The sequence below is a fragment of the Python bivittatus genome, unplaced genomic scaffold (genome assembly GCF_059951505.1).
Source record: "Python bivittatus isolate LINGU-HERP-01145 unplaced genomic scaffold, Pbiv_v1 ctg000050_np1212, whole genome shotgun sequence".
Classification (NCBI taxonomy): domain Eukaryota; kingdom Metazoa; phylum Chordata; class Lepidosauria; order Squamata; family Pythonidae; genus Python; species Python bivittatus.
Window position 1 is genome coordinate 403,103 of NW_028277033.1, and position 24,265 is coordinate 427,367.

Genomic DNA, 24,265 nt, shown 5'->3' on the forward strand with positions numbered 1-24,265 from the left:
CAATTCCCTTTAAAGGATCTGTCAAAACCAGAACTAAGTATCTGCAAAACCTCTTAACTTACATGACTCTTTTTTAATCTTCATGCCCACAATCCTCTTATCTTGGCTTATGTCTCTGTTCAATATTTCAAGAACTAAAATAAACAGAATAGGGGACAGTGGGCAACCTTATCTTGTTCCTTTTTTTATCTCACATGGTTTGGTTAAATCTCCATTAACGATTATTTATACCATCTGTCAAGTATAAATTGATTTCACCCATTTTATAAAATTCTCTCCAAAATTCATATCTTCCAGAACTTTAAAAAAGAAAGTCCAGTTCAAATTGTCAAAAGCCTCTTTTGTATCTAAAAAGATCAATGCATTTTGTTTTTCATTTTGTTGTTCCAAATATTCCACAATATTCCAAAATTTCTAACATTGTCCTTTAACTGTCTTTTAGCTAAAAACCCACATTGATCCTCATGAATAAATTGTTGCAAAATTATTTTCAACCTTTCAGCTAAAATCATTATAAACAGCTTATAATCATTATTCAATAATGATTTTGGTCTGTAGTTTTTCTTGCTAAAGTCAAACCTTGTCCCTTGTCCTTTCCAAGTCTGGCATCTTTCCTCCCTGTAAAATAGAGTTCATTGTGCTTTGTAGAGATTGTAAAAGGTTATTCTGAAAACACTTACAATACAGACTTGATAACCTATCTGGGCCAGGAGCCTTTCATGATTTACTCTTTTTAATAGTTTCTCTTATTGTTGTAGGTCCATTCATAATTTTTCTTCTTTTGTAATCCTTGGTAAATTTTGTTTTCTGAGATATTCATCTATTTTTGCATGTTGTATATATTCTAGAAACTGCCTTATTAGGTCTTGCAGGGCAGCAGTAACCCTCCTCTCTCCACATATGTGACATGCGAACTGGGTGAGCATTCCCATTCATGCAGGATTGTCTTCAGGACAAGCCAATGGTCCATCCATGATAAAAAAATTGAAACTAGATTTAGGCCATTCCCATTGTTGAATTTGTCAGTCATTGGCATAGCTCTACAAGAAACTGCATTTTTTCCCTTTTTCTTTCAGGTCAAAGGGATGGAGAGCTGCCAACTCTGTTGCACTTTGCTGCAAAATATGGGCTAAAGAATCTCACAGCCCTGTTGCTTACATGCCCAGGAGCTCTGCAGGCTTATAGTGTTGCCAACAAGTATGGTCACTATCCTAACAACATTGCAGAAAAGCATGGCTTCAAAGATCTCCGCCAGTTCATTGATGAATATGTGGTAAAAGGGACTTTATTATCTGTTGTAATGAGGAGAAAAATACTGGGACTAAAACTTAACAGTGCAGGACTCACATAGAAACAATAGGGTTGAAGGTTTCAGTGCTATATGTACAGTCTTATTCCATAATAGTAACATGTGAATGCCATTGAGTTTTCCAGAGGATGAAGGTGCTATTCTTGAAGTGAAATTATAATTTGAAAGACAGATCTTGAGGAGTTCTCAACATTAATCTAAATGGGACTTTTAGAATTAGATCTGAAGACCCTTGATACTTCAGTTTTCACATAGGGAAAATTCCTATGGATTATGTTAGATGGATCCTGAAAGTGCACAGAGGAACTGGTACATGCACAATCACTGTGGGCTATGTATCTACAATGTGGACATCAACTAGTATCTTTTTGAAAAAGAGCAGAACTGGAAGACATTTTGTTCAATTTTCCTTGAATTCTTGTAGCCAAAATACTTTGGAGATGTAATATGCAATGTAGGAGTTTATAATGAACTACTCCCTTTCTTAATTAAAATATTACATTTAGGAAGAAAAATGTAGGACTCCCGTATAAGATGGGATTCATGGCTTGGAAATACATCAGAGAAGGACTTTGATGTGGACATTGACAACAAGCTGAACATGAATCAGCATGAGAGAGCTGAGCACTATATTTCCAGATGGATATTGACAGGTTAGAGTTCAGAGGGCAGCAGTGAAGAAGATGCAGGACATGTCCTATGTTGATATGCTGATGGAACTAGAGATATTCAGTCTGGAGGAAATAAGACTGAGGGGAGATATGATAGCTGTCTTCAGATACATAAAGAGAAGTTAAAGAGAAGACGGTCAAGAACTATTTTCCATGACTACAGAAAGAGCCAAACATAACAGCTATAAGTTACAGCTGCCTAGATTTTGTTTAAATATAAGGAAACATTTCCTGATGGTAAGACCTATATGGAGAGTGAGTCAGTTTGGTGTAGTAGTTAAGGCACCAGGCTAGAAACTAGGAGACTGTGAGTTCTAGTCCCACCTTAGGCCATGGCTAGCTGGATGACTTTGGGCCAGTCACTCTCTCTCGGCCTTAGGAAGAAGGCAATGTCAAATCAATTCCAAAATCTTGCCAAGAAAACTGCAGGGACTAGTCCAGGCAGGTGCCTGGACTCAAAACTGGCTCAAAGGGACTAAAAAAAAAAATCTGTACAACAGTGGAATAATCTACCTATGGAGGTTGTGGGTTCTCCTTCTCTGCAGGTGTTTAAGAAGAGGCTGGACACTCACCTGTCATGGAAGATTTAACTTGATTCTTACACTTTGCAGAGGGTTAGGCAGATGATCTTAGTGATCTCTTCCAACTCTATAATTCTATTATTCTGTTGTTCAATTTTATTTGTGATATACTTGTAGGCTGAGTTTCACTTTGGTACCTTTAAATTAGGACTTGTAAAGCCATTATTTAATAAGACTGTGTTTTGAACTGTTATTCAAGCAGTCATTACTGTCCTAGAGAGACCATTTGCTTTTCTTTTCTTGCAGGAGACAGCAGACATGCTGAAAACTCACATAAAAGAGGAGTTGATGCAGGGGGAGGAAGATGGCTCTGTTTATGAGTCCATGGCTCATGTCTCTGCTGACCTGCTGATGAAATGTTCTCTGAACCCCAGCTGTGATGAAGAACTCTATGAATCCATGGCTGGTTTGATCCCTAGCTCTAGAGAGGACTTATGTACATATACAATGTTCCTCATTTATCTCATAATATAAGTGACAGTGGCTACTAACTAATGTTGAGCCAGAATTTCTTCTCACTGTTGCCATTTTGCACAGGGGATACAAAGTTAGGATGTATTTTGGTAATGTGGGAGTGTAGACAGCAGCAAAAAAAGGAGAGAGGGACATATTTATCTGCAAGCAGCAGTGTTCATATAGTGGATGCTATATTATCACTTTGTGGTTTGGCAGACTGTTTTCTTATGAAATGGGCTTTATGGTTGGAATTAAGTTAGACACATACCGATAACTGTTTTCCCAAAGGAAGAGTTTGGTAGGAGAGTGGAACGTAGTGGAGAAGTGAAGTGGGGATGTTTATCCATATAGCCTGGGCCAAAGTTCAGAATGGAAGATATCTCTGGAGCATAAGACTAGAGGCTTGGCAACAGAAGAGAGATCATCTGGCTGCTTCTGAGAGATATAGTGACAAATTCTCCACAAGCTTGATCGAAGAATTATACAGTTGAAAGGGGCCTTTTAGACCATGGAGTTTAATTCCTTGTCAGTGCAACAAATGAAACTGAAACATCTTCCACAAACAGCTTACCTAGTTTACCCTCAAACACATCCAGTGAAAGGTAGCCTACAACCGTCCTTAGTAGCTGGTTCTATTTTTGAATTATGTTTAATATTAGAATGTTTTTCTAACATTCAGTTGGAATTGCTGTTTCTGCAACTTAAATCCATTAAATCTATTGGAAGTCTTCTAGTCCTTCCCCTGCCCAGGAATCCGCAGGTCATTCCAGACAAATGGTTGTCTAAACTTTTCTTGAAAACTTCCACTGATGGAGCACCCACAACTTTAGGAGGCAGGCTATTCCATTGCTTAATGGCCCTCACAATCAAGAAATTACTCCTTATTTTAAGTTAAGATCTCTTAGTATAAAGTTTCCATTCACTGGTTCTTGTCTTACCCTCGGGTGCCATGGAGAATAAATCCACAGCCTCTTCCCTGTGACATCCCTTCATGTATTGGAAGATTGCTATCATGTCTCCCCTTAGCGTTCTTCTCTTTAGGCTAAACATACCAAGTGCCTTTAACCACTCCTTATAAGCTTTAGCTTCCAAGCCCCTTACCACTTTCTTGCTCTTCTCTGCTCTCTTTCCAGTTCCTCAGTGACCTTTTTGTATGGTGGCAATCAGAATTAAATTGTATTCCAGGTGTGGTTTGACTGGTGCAGCATAGAGCAGTACTGCGCTTCCATGATCTTGAAACTATATCTCTATTGATGCAGCCCCAAAGCACATTGGCTGTTTTGGCAGCTGAGGCACATTGCTGGCTCATGTTTATTCTGTGGTCTATCAAGACACCCAGATCCTTCTCACAAGTAATATTGCTAAGGTGTGTACTCCTTATCATGTACCTGGGCGTCTGGTTTTCCTGCCTAAGTGCAGAACCTTAGATTTCTCACCATTGAGCAAGGTTTTGTTGAATAGGGCCCAATGTTCAAGTATATCAAGAACCTCTTGAATCTTGAACTAGGGTGTTAGCAACCCCTCCCCCAGCTTTGTGTCATCCACAGATTTTATGAGCATCCCTTCTATTCCCTCATCTAAGTCATTTATGAAGGTGTGGAAGAATACTGGGCCCAGGGCAGAACCCTGAGGTACCCCATTGCATACCTCCCACCATACAGACATAGCCCTTTTGAGAACCATGCTTGATGATCTTTTCTAGGACTTTCCGAGGTATTGATGTCAACCGATTGGTCTATAGTTTCTTGGATCTACTTTTTCCCTTTTTAAAAAAATACTGGAACACTGTTAGCTGTTCTCCAATCTTCTGGCATTTCCCTTGTACTCCAGGAGTTCTCAAATACAGTATTACAGTCAATGGTTCTGAGATAACATCTGCCAGTTCCTTTAGCACCCCGGGATGTAATCCATCTGGTCCAGGAGACTAAGCAACTAACTAACTAACTTGTTCAGAGCAACTAAGTGTTCTCTCACCAATTCTTTACCTATTTTGAGCTGCTCTTGTACTCTCCACAGTATCACTTCTGACAAGTTGAACTGCTTTTTCCTTTTGTGAAAAGTCAAATGCAGTGTAGGAATTAAGCAGTTCAGTTTTCTCCCTGTTGTCTCTCACCATCTTGCCATCTTCTCCAAGCAGTGAGCCAACCATTTCTTCAACTTTCCTCTTGTTCCAGACTTATCCAGAGAATCCATTTTTGTTATTTTTGGCATTCATAGCCAGCCTTACTTCATGCTGAGCCTTAGCCTTCCTGACCTTGCAGATTCAGGCTGTTTCATGATATTTTATTTTTGTTATATGCTCATCTTTCCATTTTTTAAACTTATCCTTTTTCTTTCTTAGTTTATCAGAGAGGTCTTAGTGCAACCATGCCAATCGCATAAGGTGTTTCTCCTCCTTTTTTTTTCCTCTTTGGTATTGCATTTGAGCCTTAATGATCTAATTTTTCAGAATTTTCCAACTCTCTTGAAGGGTTTTTCCTTTCAGAATTTCTATCCATTTTTCTCTTAGCTTTTTGTAGTTAGCTCTCTGGAAATCTGACTATTTTCATTTGTCCCCGCCTCCAATATGATTGATTCTAGGATTACATGGTCACTCTGTCCCAAGGTCTCTACCGCTTCCACTTCTTTTCTGTTAGTAATTATTAAGTCCAATATAGTCCATTACTTCCCTTCTCCACTTTTTGGACAATGAAGTTGTCTGAAAGGCATGTTAAGAACCTGTTGGATCTCCCACTTGCTGCAGAGTTTGATTCCCAGTTGATGTCAGAGTAATTGAAATCCCCCATTATCACAGTGGTGTGATTCCTGGATACCTTGGCCATCTAATCTGTGAAGACTTCATCTATATCTTCTGCTTAGTTGGGTGGTCTATACTACACACCCACAGCGATATCATTTTTGTTTCTTTTTCCCTTAATATTCAGCCAGGTACTCTTGGTAGGATTTTATTCCTTGGGATCATAAATTTCCATATAGGTGTAGTCATTCTTTACTTATACGATTCCACCTCCCTTTTTGTTGCATTTGTTTCTTTTGGAACAAATGATTTCCTTCCAGTACTGTATACTAATTATGAGATCCATCCCACCAAGTTTCAATTATACCTACAATATCATATTTATCCTCCTGTACTAGGACCAAATTTGCCCATGCTCTGCGCATTGGTGTACAGGCATCTGAGCCCTTTAGTGCTGCGCTTCTTAAGTTTCTCTGCTGCACCTCCTGGCGTATCCATGACCACCCTTTCCTTCCTTGTAAGGTTTACTCTTTTTAGATTTATTTATTTATTTTATTTATTTAATAGACTTGTCCCCGCCCATCTCCCCACAATGGGGGACTCTGGGCAGCTTACATCAAATTAAAATCATAAATACATGATTAAAAGTTATAAAAGAACCACACTTACAGAGATTTATGTTATCGGTGTGGTTCAAGCTAATGGTTTCCCTCCCTCTTCAGATTTAATTTAAAGCTCTCCAGATTACCTTTACAGATGTCTTCTAAAGACATTCTTCCCTGTCTTTGTGAAATGCAGCTTATCTCTTGCCAGAAGCCCTTCCTATAGGTAGGAAAGACCATGGTTCAGGAATTTAAATTTTTCTCAGTGGTGAGTAGATGAGCCGTTATTACTGATGGTGTGTTGGGTTATTGTTTATCCTTGGGCACCGGGGCGGGTGGTTGTTATGTGTGTTTTAATCCTGTAAGCCACCCAGAGTTATTTGTGTGGGATGGACAGCTCTATAAACCAAATAAATAAAAGATGCCAACAGTTCACCTCCAGAATCCTTTATTCCTTCCTTGGCACATGACCATCGGTTGGAAGTATGGATGGAAACCCCACTGTGCTCCAAACTCTTGATTTCCTACCTAGCTCCTTGTAGTCTCTTGATATTCTTCCCAAGATTTTTTTCAGCAGTATTGACATGGAGATTAATACTGTTTGTTAATTATTAGAGCATTCAAGATCAGTCTGGATTTGTGCTAGGGAGTGTTTAATATATGGACAATATGCAGTTTCATCTGTATCTCCAAAGGACTTGCATACCTCTGGGCCAATTATATTTAAAATAAGTACATAAGCACATAACCTTTGCATTACATTTTGATTGCCAAGCTTTCCAACAGTAGGCTTAATCCAACAATATAAAGGTTATGGCCGATACCTGGACATGGACTGATTTTCAGAATGGTACTAAGCTTTCAGATGTACGCTTTATCCCTGTTCTTAGTATTGGCAGTTATCTTAAATAATCCTTCCTCAACTAAGAAAATCAAAGATTAGGAACACAAAGAATATACTTAATATGTATGTTGGTAATGTCATCTAAGTACATGTGTGGTCATTTTTTCCAGATGTAGAAATGCTTCAGTCAAATGCTAGTAACTCCTTTTCACGGACTACCAAGGACTATATGATGCGCAGATTCTTAGAAGGTGAGCACACATAGAGAACACTTACCTAGGAGACAAGGCATTCTTTCTAGATTACAGACAGAAGCAGTTGGTTTGCATGTCATTCTTTGGCAGGTACCTATCAGCACTCTCCTAACCTAAGGATGTATGTGGCATTATCTTGTTACATTTTACCTTTTAAGTGCTTTTATTGTATGAAAAAGGCAACATGATAATTTGTGTACAGTGAAACTACTGCTAAGATAGATGTTGTCAATCAATCCAGAATATCCAATCTAAATGAAATCCTATACCTCTCTGTTTTTCATTTTCCAGGTTTTGTCTCTTACTAATTCTATGTGTGTTACTTCTTCAATAATTCTCTCACTCCCTTATTAGGGCATTCCCATAAATAGAACAGCAGGACAATATTTCTGCAATTCAGGAAAGTAGGTTGGAAGTGGGTTTAGCAAATTCATAATGAAAAATAGGCACAGCCCTTACTGGTTACAGAAACACATAGCTTGGGCCTTGCTTAAGAGGCTGATGTCCTCAGCTGAGTTGCTGGCTTTCTGTAGCCTGTATGTAGGGGCCACTTTGGAGATGGCAGAAGACTTTAGCAAACTACGGTATGACCCCCAAGCTGGCTCCCAAGCAGAGTTGATGCCTTGAAACTTTTATTTATGAAGAAAATGTTAAGAAATGTGTTGTTTATTAATTTTTGCATGTTTTCATTTTTAATATGATTTCCTTTTCTAGGTGTTAGCTTGGAGGTACCAGAACGGAAAGAAAGTATATATCATCGAAGTGAAGACGAAGATGTCTATCATACTGTGGAACAAGACAGCTTTCCCCAGGAAATGGTCAACAGGCCACCTATTCCTGTTCCAAGACCTGATCCCTCCTCCATATCACAGGACAAAGAACCATACATTTATAAAGGTGATTGATGAACAATAATCTGATAACCCTTTTGCTAGGTAATATAGACTAGGAGGGCAAAAAACACTTGTGCATTTATAACAGATGTCAAATGATTCTAACTTTCATTTCAGGATTTTTTTTTCCTGTTTCTTTGTGGCAGATTACAAATATAAAGTGAAAAAAGTAAATATTAGTATACTGTGTCTCAGAAAATACAATTTTGCAGAACTATATAGGCAATTCTCAGGGACTTCTAATTATTTGTATATGTTCTTATTAGAGAAACATTTAAAAATGCCCCCTGGGTGTGGGAACAGCCCACAACAATCCCATTTTTTATTGCAGTTGTGATTGGGGTAACACCCATTCTGAAGGAAAGGGAATAGCAGCAAACACAGCTGCCTTTTCTTTCTGAGCCTTTAGTTCATGTGAAATATGAAATATTTAGAAGATAGACGAGCTAATGCAAAATAATTGCAAACAAGGTCTTTATTATGTAATCACCCTATCTCATTCACAACTTTTTATGGTTGCTCCAGACTTTGTAAACCTCCTCATATTTTTCCCATTTTTATTGTCTTTTACAAGAAATAATTAAGAAGGAAAAATGTACAGTTATAGAATCACAGAATGTAAGAGTTGGAAGAGGCCTTGAAGGTTATCTAGTCCAAACCCCATCCAGAGCAGGAATCCACTGCTACAGAATCCTTGGCAGATGGCCATCGAGCCTTGACTTTAATACTTCCGGTGAAGGAGAGTCTGCCACCTGTCAGGGTAGTTATTCCACTGTTGAACAGCACTTACTCTACTGTTAGGAAAACTCTTCTTGATCTTTAGTCAAAATCTGCTTCTTTGTAATTTAAACCCATTGTTCTTTTGTCATATTCTGGAATAATGAATTCCTGCACTGAGCAGGAAGTTGGATTCCGTAGTCTATGATTCTGTAGTTATATGATACATTAAACCATATCTTTTTAAAGTGTTTAATACCGTACTATCCCAGAATTGTCCAATATGTGACCCAGAACTCTTATGTTTGTTTAGGAAAGCTTATGGAGTGCTCGCAGAACATCTGATAATGTACAGTATCTAAGAGGCCACTGGGTAGATATAGCATTAAAAATTCTGCACTGCATGATTTAGGGAACAGGTAATAGGGAACTAGTGATAGGGAGTTTACAGAAATGTCATGCTCCCATGGATATGACTGTACAGTGAAAATCAGATTGAGGCTGGCCTACCAGTAAGCACAATATTGCAGCACCACATTACAGTGGAAGGCAGAAAGGTACTGCACTAGATTTATTGCCTGCCATTGCCTTTTCAATATTTAGGCTTTATATGCATTTATATGCTCAGGAAGCTTGTCTTAGTCAAATGGTCTGTTTGCTTTGGGGTTTCTCATCAATATCCAGGTCTGTATCTTAACCAGAGTATGCCAAGGTTTTTGGCTTCACAATCATCAGTGCTTGAGGACTGTCACTTCAAGAATTGGATGAGTAACCCTATCATGCAGGATTTCAGATACCAAGAGATGGACTGGTTGACTGCTTTACACCCTCCAATGTGTGGCAGTCAGTGAGGCCCGTGCTATCAGATAGCGTGCATGACTGTACCACTTGTAGAGCAGCAGTTCCTAGCTTCTAGTTGTTTTTTGCCCTGAGCCAATAATCATAGGAAGGGATGGAAGGGGTTCTTGCACCTATAGTTTCTGGCAAAAAGAAAATTGGATTTTGCTACTAACCATTAAGCTTTTAAGTGCCCTTTGTGCCAGTGCAAGACTATGATGCAAATTATTGATCCCTGCAAATGCAGTGTGATGTCAGTCAGCATTTACAGTGATCATATTTGTAGTCCGTAAACAATCCATGTCCCTTATTACTATAATAAAGAACTGAAGATAAGCACCAAGATATGGTTAATATATGGATAGGTGCCCAATTATATTGGCCAAGGCATTTCTTATGGCTCGTCCTTCCCAGCAAGAGACAGTCTCACTTCTCATGTGTGCAGGTATGTGTGAAGGCATGGGAACTTTATCATCAGTGCACAAAGCATTACAATCAGAATCCATATTTAGAATCTGTATATGTTCTAAAAGGATATCCTACTCCACCTTGATTCAAAATGGTTATCTTATTATTGTATTGTAGTGTCCACCTTAAACATTTAATGGAATATTATTGTCATTGCTCTTTAAATCCAAACAGTTCTCAATAGAGAATCTTGTCATGTGCAAAAAAAGTTAAATGCTATTTTCACTAAAAATATATACAGGTGCTCAATTAAAAATGCTCATCAGAGTAAATTTAATATCTAAAATATGGTTGTGTTGTGACTTCTCCTATACATCTTTCATTTCTGTCTGTAAATAATCATTTGTGGTCTATCACTGCTTGCAATCACTGTACTGTACAAGTTCATAGAACTTTAAACAATCTCCAATTGTTATCATATTTGATAGGTACTGTTCATTAATTACTTTAACAATGTCTGTAAAGATTTGGGTGATAGATTTCCCAGTATCAAAAATAAAGCTCAATGGGATGTATCCAATATTAAATATAAATCTGAATCTTTAAATTGTTATGGCAATCCCACTGACTCATACTTTGCTACAATATCCACATGAACGCTGTCTTCAGTATGTTTTGAATCTTCAGCTGTTGGAATTCCAGACTACTGTTCTGCTGGAATGTAGTTCTGCTGGAACTACTGTTCTTGAACTTACCTAGTTATCCAATTATTTGACCTCAGTTGGCCTATCGTGCTTTCCTCAGAATTTTCAAATGAGAAGGAGGTGGAATAACCATGGGACCAGGATTTAGATGACTCAGTAACTAACACACCTGGACCAAGCCGTACTGCTGGAAAAAAATGAGGGGATGAGCTGTGAGACTCTTCCTATCCTCCTCCAGGGCCTAAAGAATGTGGATGAATGAAAGCATGGGAGGCAAGATAGAGTAAGCAGAAGCAGACGTCTTGTAGGATAAGAAATTTTCCCAATTTCAGGCAACTAACAGCACCTAGGTTCCTTGTGGAAGCAATTAGGGAAAAAAAATTAAAAATTGCAAAGATTCAACCAAAATTCAAAGAATTGTAGAATCCTTGAGTTGTAAGGTTCATCTAGCCCAGCTGCCTGTTCAGAGCAAGATCTGCTAAAACATTTGAACAAGTGGCTATTCAACCTTTGTTTAAAAGCTTCTAGTGAAAGGGAACATACTACTTCGTAAGACAACTTTTCCACTGATTGACAGTTCTTACTTTCAAGAAATCCTCCCATTGTCTAACCTGAATCTATTTCCTTGTAATTTCCACCCATTACTTCTGCTTTTGCCTTAAAACAACTTTTTTAAGGCACAACACTTTTGCCTTTAGTGTATAACTGCCCATGTCTCTTAACTGTTCTGTCATACACTAGGAGACAACTAACTTAACCTAAAACATAGTTACACTTCCATTACTGATCTGCTATGTGCACTAGTGGTGATCCTATACTAAGAAGATGAAATAATTCCAGGTGACAGGAGCGCTATGTAAACCCTAAACTAGTGCTAGTCATATCCATTGTTTATAGTTACATACCTTCTTTCTAAGGTCTTCTTGTTTGTCTCTCAATCCCTGTCTATGTCTTCTGGTAACCATTTCTGCAAGCAGTACATTCTAGTGCATTCCAGTAGTAGTTTGAAGAAAACTGTAAAATATCTATGGAATTGACTTAATATATATTAAATATATGAAGCTAAAGAAAAGTTTACCTAATATATGGAGTCCTCATTGTTTAATTTACTACCATGGAGGAGTTACACAGAAACTGAAAATCCAACTCTGGAAGACAATCAGACAAGGGAGCAAGCCTAGTAAATGAGTGTTGACAACCAGAAACAAGAAACATTAAAGTACTTTACACATTAGGTTCTGTTTTCAGGCTGTCAGAAAAGGAACAGGTTCTGAGCCTTCAGAGAAAGAAAAAGAGATGCTGCAGAACAGGAAACAGAAGAATAGATCTCTAGAGGGTAGAGAGAATGTAGTTTTGCTCTACTAGAAGACTAAGTAAAAGTTATCATCATTGGTAATTCTCTGCTACAAGGAACCAAAACAAATGTGTAGGAAACTCAAAGATTTGCATGTGGGGAGGGGGATTGCAGGAACCAGGCATGTGGGATGCGGAGGAAGAAGAAGAGTTCAGTGGGTGTGAGAAGAGGCAACATGGCCCAGAGTTGGGGGCTGTGGGAGGGATATATTTCAAATTGAGCCTCAATTGAGTTGCCTGAAAACTTATTTTTACGTTTTCAAGGTTCGTTTTTTAAAATTTTGACTAGCATTAAATATGCTTTTGTGAAATCTGTATGGTTCTAACTTCTTGAGCTTGCCAGCTATGTGCAGCTTGACAGCATGCTGTATAAAGAAGTAAAAGTGTGACCAGGACTTACTATAGGTTCTCAGTATTTGAAAGAAAACTCAGTGCAATGCACCACTTCATTTTTTCCCCTTTATTAAACAAACAGCCAGCATCTAGTTTCAATTTTCTCATCAAGATTTGAAAGCTTAATTTACAACCAGAATATTACATTCCAGAATACTCTTTCTTCTGCCCTTTCAAAGATAAATGAGGCTATCTGAGATTTTAAACTGTAGTAGAACTAAACTTTTTTCATCCTACTTAAAGTTTCTCTAACAGCCTATAAGTCTGCATGATATACTTTTAATTTAGCATATATGTACCTCTGTATGCTTCTAAACACACTAACTGCTGTTCTCTAGAATTAGAAAAGGCTGGCAGCTGGCTTTTTCCAGGCTGGCAAAATCTTTTATCTTCCATCATCTTAATTCCCTACAGGACCATCTGTGAAGTGTAGACCATGTCCCACAATGCCTTCTCCTTTTCAGGTCTTCAGCAATCTTCTCTGGGCTTGACTTTCTCTGCTCTGTGGTCTTTAGGCCACTCTCCAACTAACAAGCCTTAAGCAGTGTAAACACAGCCAGTCCATTGTAGATTTACCATGCCCCGTTTCTCTTTAACCAAAAGCTAATGTTCAGCAGTCACTACTGTCTAGATCCATATTCACTGCTGGCCATTACACCTCCATTGCTGTCCTCCTCTTCTTCTCAGAGTTCTTTAGTAATCAGTTCTTACTGCATATTTTACAGACAAGAGACCTCAGTGGTGAATATTGTCTAGCAGCACAGGGAAAAACCTGTACCATAAAAGCAGATTTGATTCCACAGAAAGGGGTAAGGAAGGAAACAGTGCTTTTGATAATATTAACAGAGTCCAGAAGGGATACAAATTAATGAGTTACGTTTTGGTCAAAGAGATGAAAATTTTCCAAGGGACAAAGAACAGTGTCAAAATTGCTTTAATGCTCATGTATAATTAGCATACATAAATGCTATTCTGCATGCTTCTAATTACCAATCAGGATGTTTGAAAAATAAGGACTATGAATGTCACAAAAGGTTATCATAAATCTTCCTTTCTTTGTTTTCTGAACAGATGAGGATGTTTTATGTAGGGAAGGAATAATATGGAAGGAGGTTAACAAGGAAGTTTCCATACCATTGCTATATGCTATTTGTGTAAAACACATGGAGATGTGCATCAGGCTGCTGTGATTTCTATAATTGTAGTTACTCAAGTTATTACAGTTAGGGAAATCACAGCAGCCTGATGGACATCTCCTCTGAGTGACGTATGATGTTCACTATAGTAATTACATGACAGCTGTCAAATGTATAATTTTCTGTCTTCATAGATTCCTAGAATTGTAAGTTACTTCAGAGGCAATTTAGTCAATCCCTTACTCATTGCAGGATCTGCTAAAGCATTTTGGGCACATAGCTATCCAGCCTATATTTAAAGACTTTTGGGGAAGGGGAACATATCATTTCATGAACCAACTTATTCTACTGGTTGACAGCTTTTGTCATCAGCAAATACCTCTGATATATAACCTGAATCTACTTTTCTAGAAGTTTAACCCATTAGTTGTGGTAATAGCCTCTTGGGTAACAGACAATGACTATTCTCTCTTTTATATGACAACCTCTTAGATACCTGAAAAATGATGTGCTGTCTCTCCTTAGTTATCTTTTTTGTAGGCTAAACTTAACCAGTTCATTTAACTATTCCTAATATGACTTGGTTTCCAGTTACATCCCTATCTTGGCTGTTGTTCTTTTAGCTCACTCCAGTTTGTAGATGTCCTTTTTCAATTGTGGTGTCCAAAACTGAACATAGAATTCCAGTGAGGCATGAGTAAGGCAGAGCAGAAGGGGCAATTATTATCTGGGATCTGGACTCTATGCACTTGGTAATCATATTCCATAATAGCATTTGCCTTTTAAGCAGCTGCATCCATCTACACTGCTACCATCTAGCTTGTATTTGACCATTTCATTAACAATTTATCATGTCAAATGCTTTGCTCTGGTTAAGGTACACTATATCCATGGCATTCCCCTAATTTATTAAGCTACTAACTCTGTCAGAAAAGGGGGCAAGGTTAGTCATTTGACAAACATTTCTGCTATGCCTTTGTTGCCTAAAGAGATGTCCACCCCAAATTTAGTCTAATGTACACTAAGAAAGCTTGGATAGGTGTTATAGTAAGTTAGCTGCTTGAAATATATATAAATGCTTATCTCATTGTTAAGTTTTGATAGTGCAGTTATAGAAGTCCTGATGTTTTTATATGAGATACATAATGGAATTCAGATTTTAAATCCAACGCTCTGCATCCTTTTCCTCGGAGTTTACAATAATAATTTTCTTAGTATTGTTAGCACAGGCTGAACCAGCAATAAAGTATAGCTTCCCATCTTATTTCCTGATCTAATAGCTCAATTGAAGGGATTTTTTAAACAAATTCTCTTTGATCCACAGGAAAGAATTGCTCAGAAAGATAGTTCTCCCAGGGTTTGTATTGGTGAAAATGGGTCTAAATCAGTTATGCCATCTTATGTCTTTAAAAGTTCGTCTTACGGTGAAGAAATTTCTGCTCACCTATATCTTTTAAATAACTTATAAACTCTAGAACTCTCACTTTTAAAATATGTATTTTAATTTTGGACATTCCTCTGCGTTTTGTTTCTAATTGTATTTATATTTCTTTTGTTATGTTTGATTTATATCTCAATCCTATTTATAACTTTTTAAATATGCACTGCCTGTACAACTTTGTATTATGAGGTACCTTTGAAATGTTCTAAATAAATTGTATTTGTTCAGTATTTGCAGGAAAAGATCAAGAGAAATCTGGGAATCTTTATGTTTCTACAGCAAATACTGGCAAAGGTGAGTCAAGATTACAGCATTTTTCCAGTTTCTTGACAGGTTATTAAGAGTTTTATTAAGGGTTAATGTTATTCATCATAGATTAGCATAGCTGAACCACATTAGTTACTGTGGTGATATGAATTTAGAAAATAGGGCATCTAAATCAAGAAACAGCAATGTGATCTGAGAGTTGTCATCTTATAGGAACATAAGTAGCCATGCAAGTAGACATTGGTGTGGTCCCTCTTCTATATCGAGTGGTGAGTTGACTTAATAACACCTCTCCTTCCCATTTCTACACTATCTCAGAAAAGAGTACTCTCTTACACTTACTCTTACCTGACAGGTCTCCAGACATTTCTAGAAGAGTTGCCAAATTTATTCCATCATCAAATGTTAAATTCTGTTGTAGTGTTGGGAACTTCAGTATTTTCGTGAATTCAGCTGTGCAAATTTCTTGATATTTATAATTGATTTTATTGCTTTCTCATGTGGTTATTTTGGTCTTAAATAAATAGAAGATTCTGGATGAGGTTCATGGCAGACTAAGACATCTCCGGCGAAGTGGAGATGGTGTTGTGGTGGTGACCAACGCCAGACAACAAATTCTGGCCGGCAGAGCCTCTCTGGATAAGGAGAGACCGAGAAATCCCCCACCTGTACTCCACACGGCTACTCCTCATGAGGAGACCACAGGAATCCAAGGTTCCTGCAGTCGACTCATGAGTTGAGTGGCCAAGTGTCGAGGAAGAGCCAGTGCAGCACGCTTGCAACGGCAGTACAGTCTTCTAAGGACACTGGATTCACTCAGTGCCTCACTGTCTTAATCACATTGGGATATAATCAATTTACAGTTAAAGAGAGATCTTCAGACCAGAGGATAAAGAAAAAAAACCACTTGGTGAGTCAGCCTTCATTCTGGATTAAAGAAAGAAAAAAGGAAAATAATTTAAAGAATTTTAAATTAACAGCATAAAGCTTAATAAGATTCTGACCTAAGAAAGTTATAAACAGATAAAAGGGACAGTTTAAATTTGAAAGACTTACTATTTTGGCGAAAGTGCTTTTGATACTATTTGAAAATAATTTGACAAATAGACCGTGCCTTCATGGGAGTGTTGATTGTTTAATATCAAAGGGAAAAGACAGTTGGTGGATTTTACAAAACAAAGAGATAAATGTAATATGAGATAGACTGTGTGACCAGAACTACAGACTGTGTGTCCAGAACTATGGAGTGCCAGTTTGGATTAAATCCTTAAGGACATAGAAGAGAGAAAAAATAGAGAAAAACCTCCCATTTACTTTCGCCATAAAAGTATGGCAACTACCTGGAAAGCTGCAAAACTTGATAAAGGGAGAAGAGGATTGTTACAACAACCAACAGAAAAGGAGATTACCCCAGAGATATTACAAAAAATGTTTGAAGAGATGGGGAAGAAGGTATCTGAATCTGTCAAATCTGTTAAAAGTGATCTGGCTGCATTTGAAGGGAGAATAGAAGAAAGATTTGGAAAGAGGAAAGAGGAAATGAAAGAAGAAGTTAAAAAAATTGAAGAATCTACAGATGGAGAAACTCTGAAATACCCAGAATGGAGGAATGGTGGGTGAAGATGACGGAATTTGCAGAGATGACAAAATTGACTTGCTTGATTAGGGAAAAGACAACAGCTACATTTGTCAGTGACTGGAAACCCTTTATGGACTTTTTGCTGAAAACGGAAAAAAATGAACTTGTGATATATGGGTTTGACAATGAGAAAGGGTAGAATGTGGAAAGAAGGGAGCCACAATATAACTATATAGAGAGAGTATAAAATATAAATGTATTTTTAACTGCTGTAAAGAAGATTGGAAGCTTGCTTATATTTTTTTTCTTTTTTTTTCTTTCTTTTTTCTTCACTTTTCTTTTTTTCTTTAAATTTGTATTGCTTATATTATGTAAAAAAATCTCTTCAATAAAAATTACTTTTAAAAATTAATTAAATAAATAGTGCAGTTCTTGTAAAAGGAACTAAGAGTAACAGAAAAGAAGACTCACAGTCCCTTTGTGCTGCTGTTACAATTGTACAGATATTATTTCACTGATCGTCTCCAACAATGCTGTAGTCTGGGAATGGTGTCCTACATCACAAAATCTATCTGCTCCTCACAGTATCCTGTTGAAACATTTAAAGGGATGCTTCAACATGTGATGTATTGATAAGCATTTCGTACAATCACTCATTAGTCCCAGGATTCCTGATTCATAGAATCATTGACTTGTAAGGTTCTTCAAAAGTCATCTAGTCTATCTCTTGATGTCTGCCTATCATGTCCTTTTCAGAGCCTATCTCTTCCCAGAAAACCAACATATAGGTAGCACAGTCCTTGTTTGAGGAACCCAACATATTCTTGACTGCACCATCCACAGTTGTCCAGTTGCAGGATTCTCCCATAACATCATATCAGGCCTATACACTGCAGTCTTGGTTCCTCTCACAACATACACCTTCCTCAAAATAGTTCTTGGGTTTCTTCAACCATGGTGGTGGGGGGTGGGGAGTGCAGTGTGTCCTGCCCTGTTCTATGATGCTGGTGTTCCATTCTATGATGCTTGGCAAGGCCTGCTCAAGCCTGATATTGGCTGCTGAGCTCTGTTGTCACTGAAAGCCTCCTGATCACATGCTTCTACGTGTTTAACTTCACGTTCTCTGGTGTTCATTTCCCCTCTGTGCCCCATTGAGGAGTTTTATCTATCCTGTCTAGAACTTCTCACATCTTCTCTTGTGTGTTTCAGTGTAGAAACTCTCCTCGGGCTGCTTTACTTTTTTCTCTCCAGTAACTATAAAAGCTTGCATTTTGAGCAAGTATAGTTTGAGTTTTCTTTAGATGGAAGGACAAACATTGCCCATAGCTTGCAGATTACTGTGAAGCTTCCTTCACTTTCCATGCTGCTTTAAATTGATTGGTGTCTCTCCTTGCCAAACTCCTATGAAAACTCTTGTGTTAGCTTGCTCTAGACATAAGCTCTTGGAAGCTGTTTCTCTGGAAGAGTCCAAGCCTGGACTAAGCTCTTCCACAGAGCTGAGGGAATGTGATCACTGGATGATTAGTAATGAAGCCCACCCCAGTCCCCACCCAAACTACAATCACACATAGTAAGCAATCAGAAACAAAATGGACAATCAGCAGACTCAGGAAAAAGCAAGCAACAGCACAACAGTCAGTCAGCAGTCTCTGCCTCCTTCATTCTTCCACTATCTTCTTCCTCTTCTTTCTTGTTAAAGTCACACACAAATATCCCATTTGCTGTCTCTCTTAGCTCATTCAGCACACTCATGTCCTGGAAAGCAACAGTCCTTAGTTAGAGTATAGATGACTTTGATTTAAAGTTCATGATCTAGCTATGTAATATGCCCTGTGAGAGAATAACATGAAGATGGGATTTTTCCAATTCTATTTTTTTTTATTATTATTTTTGGAACCAATAGATTCAGTTTCAAACCAGCTTCAACATAATATATATGACCCATTTGCTGGGATGAAAACTCCAGGTCAGAGGCAGCTGATTACTTTACAAGAGCAAGTGAAGCTGGGGATGCTCACTGTAGATGAAGCTGTCCTGTGTTTCAAAGAGTGGCAGTTAAATCAAAAGAAGAGAGCAGAATCATTTCGCTATCAACAGGTATGTATTTCAAAGGGATGAAAATTAAAAAATCTCATTACTAAATCTAGTCCATCTTATGTTTCACATTATTCTTAATGTGTCTGTTTTTGTCATTGCAGGAAAAGTTAACTGCTATAATCTCTGCTCCCTATTTTTCTGTAAATAGCATAGTTTTTAAAGAGAACTCAGCTATTTAAATATGAAAGGGCTAAAATGGTGAAAACATTCTCTAGGATGGACAAATCTTCTGATTTATCTCAAAAATCTCTTAGGGTGACTTGTGACAACTTGAAAGCTTTTTGTCCTAGTGGAGGATGTCCCCTCAGTTGCTTCAGCTATGAACAGTGGGGTGAGAGGAAGGTTTTTATGAATTAAACTTATTCTTCTTGTATAGTTGCCCCCTCCATAACAATATCTATCTGGGAAGGAGATACCTTTTTAATCAAGTTTTTATCTGGTCTTGACATCCTTTTTTACAAGAGACTTGGGCTTTAGAAGAACTCAGTACAGATGGTTCCTATATTAGCTATATTAGTCAAGTGAGGGAGGAGGCAGACATAAAGAAGCTAGCAATATTCATCTCAGTAGCTTTCCAGACAGTGAATACCTGCCCCCCCCGCCACATCATGTGTATTGGGCAACAGCCTGCACTTGCATATGAAAGGTATTTCAATATTTTTATTAAATGTATACCTTCACCTCTTCACAAACACTGACAAGTTAGACATCTATGGAAAGAGCTCAACAATTATTTGGAAGATTGTTTTGTGTCTAATCCTTCAGCTTCTGCCATACTGGGTAGGGATTTCAATGCTTGAATGGAACCAGATGTAGTTCTTCCTATCAGTTTCCCTCCTGAGGCAAAAGAGGGAATTTTGTTTCCTTCCTCCTTGCATAGCTAAGGATGGGATTTGCAACCTTGCACAATTTTCCTAATAAGACTGGCCAATTGTTTTGATTTAATTGATTTTAAATGGGGCTGTAGTAGGAGATTGCCCTGTGGAATTTACATACTAGTTGGGGTTTCTATTTCAAAGGCCAATGATTGGCTGATATCTTCTAATCAACTTACCACTGTAAATTCTATGAAAATTGAGCCATGCCCAGATAGTGATAATTTCTTTCTAATTTAAAGATTTACCTCCCCTTTAAACTAGCAAATCTTCCATTTGTAGAAACGCAAACCTCACATATTAAGTAGGACTAAAACTGGGATATTTTCTTCCCTAAAATCTTAAATGAAGTAGAATCATGCAGTGATGGGAACTATCAGGACAGGCCCCCAGTTATTTGAAAGTCACATCCTTCTTATTTAAAATCTCCAGAAATATATCGCAAAGCAGATGGAGAGGTTTAAACCTAATTTATAGTACAGATCAACAACATAGTTTGACCAGGAGTACATGGTTGCCACAAGAGTTCTAATTAGCTTTTACAAACTATACCAACAAGACCCTGCACAAATATAAATACGTAGATTACTAGGGGAATCTCTTTCTCTCTCTCTCGAAAATGAAGGAAAGAGAGGTCTTGGTGAAACCATGGTGACAGTGGTTTATTGCAGCTGAAGATTCAAATCCCTCTCTGTTCTGGCACATTGTAGAAGAGCAGGTTGAGGACAGTTTACATCATGTCAAGTCAGATTCTCATGGAGGTTTGGGAAGCTCACTTTTGAACTCTATGTGAATCTCAGCCAGATTAATCTATGGTTGTTTCACACCCAAATAATAAAAACTCCTCCAGATTGGCCATCAGTTTTGGTGTTTGAAGTGAAAACACTTATCAACAGACTTAAACCAGGGAAGGCTCCTGGCTGTGACCATATCCTGCCTCAAATGCTGAAATCTCATATTAATTGGTGTGCCCTGCTTTGGCCTTACTTTTCTCATACATTCATCAGTCTGGAAAATTACCTCCAGATTGTGGTCTTTGCTGATTTTAAATCAGCATTTGATTCAATTTTGCGACCACTTCTATGGGAAAAACTTATGGAATTTGATACTGATTTATAGATACCATTCCTTATCTAGAATTTGCATACAGGTTCTAGGAGTAAAATAAGATTGACCACAAGACCTATAATAAAACCCAATCCTTGTGTATAGGGGAGTTAGATAGGGATATATCCTAGCTTCCTCTTTGTTCAAGTTACAGATGAATTCACTCTCAGGTCCAAACTCTCATCCCCCTAGAAGGGCAGACAAAAATGTCCCATTCTTGTTTTATGCAGATGATTTCATTTCAAGGACTCCAACTTGCCTCAGTCATGAACTTAACAGCCTAGTGTGCTGTTGCATGGGAAAAAAACTTGTAATAAACTTCCAGAAAACTAAAGTAATGGTCTTCACTAAAACATTTAGGAAGCTTTGATGGGTAATAGATTAGTATCTAAGTGTGGTCCTTTAAGACTCGGGTTTCTCTTCATAGAAAGATAGAATACCTTGCCTTCAGCACTTTTATAAGGGAGATTAAACAAAGTTCACACCGCTATCTGAACCTGCTGTTTGGGGTGATGTTCCAATTGAATTTTTTTTTCTTCCTAGCATTTTTCCTGCAGGTACAAGGTCCACTTTTTTCGGATCAACCAAATGTTGATCCGTTGGTTGTGATAGGAACTGACCGACTGGCTTGTCACCCAAGCCTGATGTAGGGGGCTGAGAAACAATGACTGGCCCAAAGTCACCCAGCCAGCTTTCATGCCTAAAGCGGGACTAGAACTCACATCCTGGTTTCTAGCCTGGAGCTTTAACCACTAGACCAAACTGGCTCTGTAATCTCAAATGAATCCATCTTCCATTTGCTGTTACACTATTCTTTTTGTAATGATATCTGAAGAAGACTATTTTTTCTTCTGTTGTTATATGCTCCAAGCCAGTCTGAGAACCTTATGTTAATTTCCTTCTGTCAGATAAGAACAGCCTTAATGAAGCAAAGGTTTTGCACATTAGCTGCAAATGTACTCAAACAACTAACTTCTGGTCTACATTATTAACATCTTAATATTTGCTCCAATCTTTGGTCATGTATGAACAAATTATCAATTGTAACATACAATTGATGTAAATATTTTAGATTATCAGGTTTCACAGTAGCTTATTGTTATATTGCTAATATATTGCACTATAGATTCAGTTATCTAGTTTTAGATTTCACTTGCAGTTAATTATTAACTTTTTAAGTTTAAGTTAAAAAGTTAATTATTAACTTTTAGTTTTCAATCCTGGTATTAATAGAGTACAATATTTTATGTATACAAAAGTATGTTACCTGGCTGGATTTAGTTACAATATATCTTGTTTCAAACTGGTCATTGACTAAAATGAAGTTTTCTATCTCTCTCTTTCTCTCTCTCTCCATCCATCTGTCCATCCAAGCAGTTGGACTGTTGTATAATAGTGGAGTGGATAAGGAGATTGCAGAGAAATTGATTCATTATGCCTTTCTTCCCTGCGAAAAAGTTTAATAGAAATACCCAGATCTGAACTGAAATGTTCAAGAAGGGAGTCTAGGTAAATAGTGGTGATCTTCCCAGATAAACTGGGAAAAAACCAAAACAAAACAGCAACAGGATAGTATAGTGTGAGACTTAGATTGGGTACATCCAAGTTAAACCATATTGGGTGACTTTGGCCAAACTGTGTCAAACCACAGAATAAAATGAATCATTGCTCTCAGAAGAGAGCTAGGATATACATGCAAACCATAATAACAATTATAATAATAAAAATCACTGGGTCCAGATGATGGTTATTTCAGATTTTTAAAAATTTAGGAAATAGCTAATACTAAAAAAATTAAATCTGTCCTTGAAATTGTTGTTGTTTTTAAAGATCAATGAAATGACAAGTAATTCTACGTAAAATCCATTCTAAGTAAATTGGCAGAAAAAGTTTTTACAGAAAAAATTACTATTTGCTGAAAGGGATATCAGCCTATCTTTAGTAAAGATAAATTATTTTGTACTAATCTTAAGAATATTCAGAAAATTAAGCAGCATTAAGAAAATCAGCAAGAATGTGGACATTGTGATCTAGCAATGAAGTGCCCACGTTCACTGTCAATATCAAATGATATTCAGTGAAAGAGTCCAAAAATCCATTCTTCTCCAGTCTCAAGGAATGGATCTAAAATGGCAACTGTAGTTCAATATAAGCAAATATAAAGTGATTCACACTAAGGGCAAAACATGCATACACACATACATACATTTTCCAGATCTGAACTAAGATGGTTCCATGTGACTCAGTGAAAGTACCATTTTAAATGTGTGGCTTTTCTGTTAAGGACAAATCTTTGTTGAAGATAATACAAAAAGAGTAAAGAAAAAGCTATTATTATTTTACTATAGCACTAGAGGAGAATAAGGATTAGATGAGAAGCAAGATTATTAAAAGACTTGAGTTCTCTTCTATGATGTAGGATTATAATGTTTAGCTGAGAAACAAGGCAAGTAATTGAGAATATGATAGATAGATGGAAGCGTGGAATTTGGAAAAAATTGGAAATGGAGATTTTTACCCACTTATAATACTAGAAATAATGCTGAATAGTGGAAGATGCAGGAAGCTTTTTTTCCATGGCATACCTAGTGAGGAAGGTACTATTGTGTTCATGTCTTACTAATAGCCTTTGGGACAGAATTTTGGGCAAGATATACCTTTGTTTTGAACCAGCACAGCTCTTTCTATACTCTCAGTACCTCTTCCTAAGCAAATACAGGTAGTCCTTGCTTAATGACCATTTGTTCAGTGACTGTTCAAAATTAGGTGGAGTTGAAAAAATAGACTTACAACCCATGCCTGAAGATTCAGCTGTTGCAGCACCCCTGTGCTCATATGATCAAAATTTGGATGCTTGGCAGCTGCCCCACACCTACGACTTCAGGGGCGATGGAACTCCCCCCACTTGCCCATCTCCCCCCATCTATGCCCTTTTGGCTGCCCTGCACAGCAACACTTGTTGGTGGCAATGCCAGGGCTGGGGCTGAAGTAGAGACTTGAGGCC

General features: G+C 37.7%; 1 protein-coding gene across 4 annotated transcripts in view; it reads left to right on the top strand.

Annotated features, from left to right (window-relative positions):
• PIK3AP1 (phosphoinositide-3-kinase adaptor protein 1) overlaps positions 1-24,265 on the top strand; it is an 81,576-nt gene that overhangs the window by 33,278 nt on the left and 24,033 nt on the right. For all 4 annotated transcript variants that reach the window (XM_088154552.1, XM_088154544.1, XM_088154560.1 and 1 more), the window contains 6 exons: positions 1,077-1,273; positions 2,808-2,997; positions 7,371-7,451; positions 8,169-8,351; positions 15,565-15,630; positions 19,086-19,279. In XM_088154552.1, coding sequence (XP_088010678.1) covers positions 1,077-1,273; positions 2,808-2,997; positions 7,371-7,451; positions 8,169-8,351; positions 15,565-15,630; positions 19,086-19,279 — 911 coding nt within the window. The remainder of the gene's footprint in view (positions 1-1,076; positions 1,274-2,807; positions 2,998-7,370; positions 7,452-8,168; positions 8,352-15,564; positions 15,631-19,085; positions 19,280-24,265) is intronic.